Source organism: Amphimedon queenslandica, unplaced genomic scaffold, assembly GCF_000090795.2.
Source record: "Amphimedon queenslandica unplaced genomic scaffold, v1.1 AMPQUscaffold_13425, whole genome shotgun sequence".
In the NCBI taxonomy this organism is placed as follows: Eukaryota; Metazoa; Porifera; class Demospongiae; order Haplosclerida; family Niphatidae; genus Amphimedon; species Amphimedon queenslandica.
The window spans coordinates 9974-12734 of record NW_003546339.1 but is presented as its reverse complement, the minus strand read 5'-3'; the positions used below and the strand labels follow the sequence as shown (position 1 = coordinate 12734).

Genomic DNA, 2761 nt, shown 5'->3' with positions numbered 1-2761 from the left:
CTAAAAAGGAAAAGAACACACGCTGATGAAATTGATTTGTTACTTGGGAAGAATCTTAATGTTTTTTAAGAAAAGAAGACAAAGGTTTCAGTGAATGATGAGGAAAGACATTTCAGACAGCTAGTTGCAGCAACAATGCAGTGATTCACTTCTCGGCAAAAGGCTTTTGCAAAGATAAAAGTCCAGCATGTTCTAACTGAAGTAGAATTTCCACCAGGTTCTACTAATGTCAATCACTTCCCAACTTCATTTATGTCTTTACCATATAACAATTAACTGCATCAAGACATTTACTGTCAATAAGAAATAATTAGTAACAAAAACTAACCTTTGATAATGTGTTGATGATAACCAAACAGTTCTTTTGCTTAATGATAAGTTTTGTTTAATGTATCCTCCAAACATAATGGTATTGCCAGTACACCTCTCACTCTTTACTACTAAAGTACTTTTTAAAGTAGTCCCTCACAGCACTTTGCTGCTCTAGAGTGCCAACAATTTTAATTAATAATTATTGTGATTGCCAGATTTATACTTACCTATTACAACTGACTTGATGGACTAAAGTAAACCCTGGTGAGGTGCCATCATCACGCCAACTACCACTGACAATGTTCCTTGAGTCACCTTCACCATCCACAAATCCTGATGGACAATATAAAATTGACTCTGTGGTTTGAAGTTAATTATGAAGAGCAATGCAAGCCTTTGCATACACTTCAACCCTATATGGTTGAACAATAATAGGTTTGCCGAATCTTCTCCACCGAGAGGCTAGAATCCCAAAAATGTTTTCAATTACACGTCGAGCTCTGCTAAGTCTATAGTTGTATATAGCTTCATCTTCTAGCATAATTTGGAAATTAAAATGCTTCAATTACATTAACTTACCAGGCACATATCGACCAGGGTTTGGACGTAGCATATTGCAATTGAGAGGGAATGCTTCATCTCCTACAATAACAAAAAGGAGGGGTATCTCTGTAGCATTTGGTAGTGGTAAGGGCTCTGGGATAGTGTTTGAGTCTAAAGCCTGACCAAACGAAGAATTGGACAAAATACCACCATCACTTTGCCTGCTAGCTTCTTCAGTGTCAACCAGTGTGAACCTATATGTATGTAGTCTCACTAGCCAGACCCATCCCGCCTACGGTCATTTTGGTGGATGGTGGGGAAGGGTCACGTACATTGAGTGACCTATTTTTGTTCTTGCGGCAGAAATCTGCCATGACCAATAGAATTTCCTCCAGGAGCAGCATCATGACTTGTCACATGACAGTCACGTAATCAATATGGCGGAAGAGACTATCACTTGTTTAGCTTGTGGAAATAAAGCAGATAAAGGTTCTAAAGTGCCAGCAATTCAGGTGGCTTACATACTTAGGAGATATCGCAGCCAAAAATGTACAAAAAATGATATGGAAATCAACATTAAGCAGCTATTAAGCCAATCATAGGTATGTAGGCCTTGTGCTAGAGCATGTCAATCACATGAAAAGACAGACCAGCGTCTATACTCTGCCACATGAACCTAATTTAATTCCATTATATTACAGTGCTGTGTTAGTCCCTTGCTGCTCCCACTTCTTATACCACTCCCCTCACTCCCACTACTCCTATTGTTCATGCTACTCCCACTTCTGAATCTACTTCTCTCTCTTGTGCTATTTCTCTTGCTCCCACTACTACCACCAGTCATGCTTCTCTAACTTCTAATACCACTCCCCTCTCTTCTGCTACTCCCCTCACTCCTACTACTCCTATCATTCATGCTACTCTTACTTCTGATACCACTTCCCTTTCTTGTGTTTTTTCTCTTACTCCCACTACTTTCACCAGTCATGCTTCTTCAATTTCTGGTACCAATTCCCTTTCTTGTGTTATTTCTTTTGCTCCCACTATTCCCACCAGTAATGCTTCTCAAACTTCTGACACCACTCCCATCACTCCTACTTCTCCTATTGTTCATGCTACTCCAACTTCTGATACTACTCCCCTCTCTTGTGCTACTCCCCTTTCTTGTGTTACTCCACTTCTAATTGTTGCTCCAACACGTAGTTCTGCCGGTATTAAGAGGCATAATTCAAAGTCTCGTTTTTCATCTAGAAACAAAAGACTGTGTGATAATGCCACCTCACCTACTGTTTACCATTAGTATAAAATAGTAGTATAATGCACTTTTGATTTATGGAAATTTATTTAGGTTGGTATTGGGTACAAAAGTGGCTTTAAATCGTATAAACAGAATGCTCCAAGATATATAAAGTTGATATGTAATGTAGGAAGGGCCACAGACAGTGCAAGCAGTATTGCCTGTTCTACTTTGAAAGATAAGGAAGTGCAAAAGTATCTTGCTGTTGGAATGGGGAGGTTGCTGAGTATGAGCTAAATAGATTGTGTTCTAGACAAGCAAATTCCATTTTGCTATTAAGAAACCGGAGTGACATCATTAATGTTTCATGGGTACAAGTACTAGAAGAAGTTAATGAGCACTGTCCTTTGCTTTTACAGTTTCTAAATGCAATTGCTGCTACCGAAAAAATAAGGTTAAATAAAAAGCTTTGGTAATTGATTCATCTTAATTTTCATATATATGTGTTAATTTATGTAGATTCAACCACCTTCATTTTATAGTAACAATTGTTTGCTTGATGGTGCAATACAAAAACAATCATATGTCACTGTTTCAAAAACTTGTCATTAAGTTTGTATGCTGGCCATTCGGGAACCATTGTAATATTTCCGTATTTCTTAATTGTTA

At 38.1% G+C, this 2761-nt stretch overlaps 1 protein-coding gene across 1 annotated transcript; it reads left to right on the top strand.

Annotated features, from left to right (window-relative positions):
- Window positions 1–1292: 1292 nt before the first annotated feature.
- LOC105312620 (cell wall protein DAN4-like) lies at window positions 1293–2378 on the top strand (the record flags this gene model as incomplete). Its single annotated transcript, XM_011405408.1, has 3 exons — window positions 1293–1367; window positions 1568–2143; window positions 2204–2378. Coding segments are annotated over exons 1-3 (826 nt in total), but the record flags the coding sequence as incomplete, so codon positions are not given.
- Between the last annotated feature and the right edge of the window lie 383 nt (window positions 2379–2761).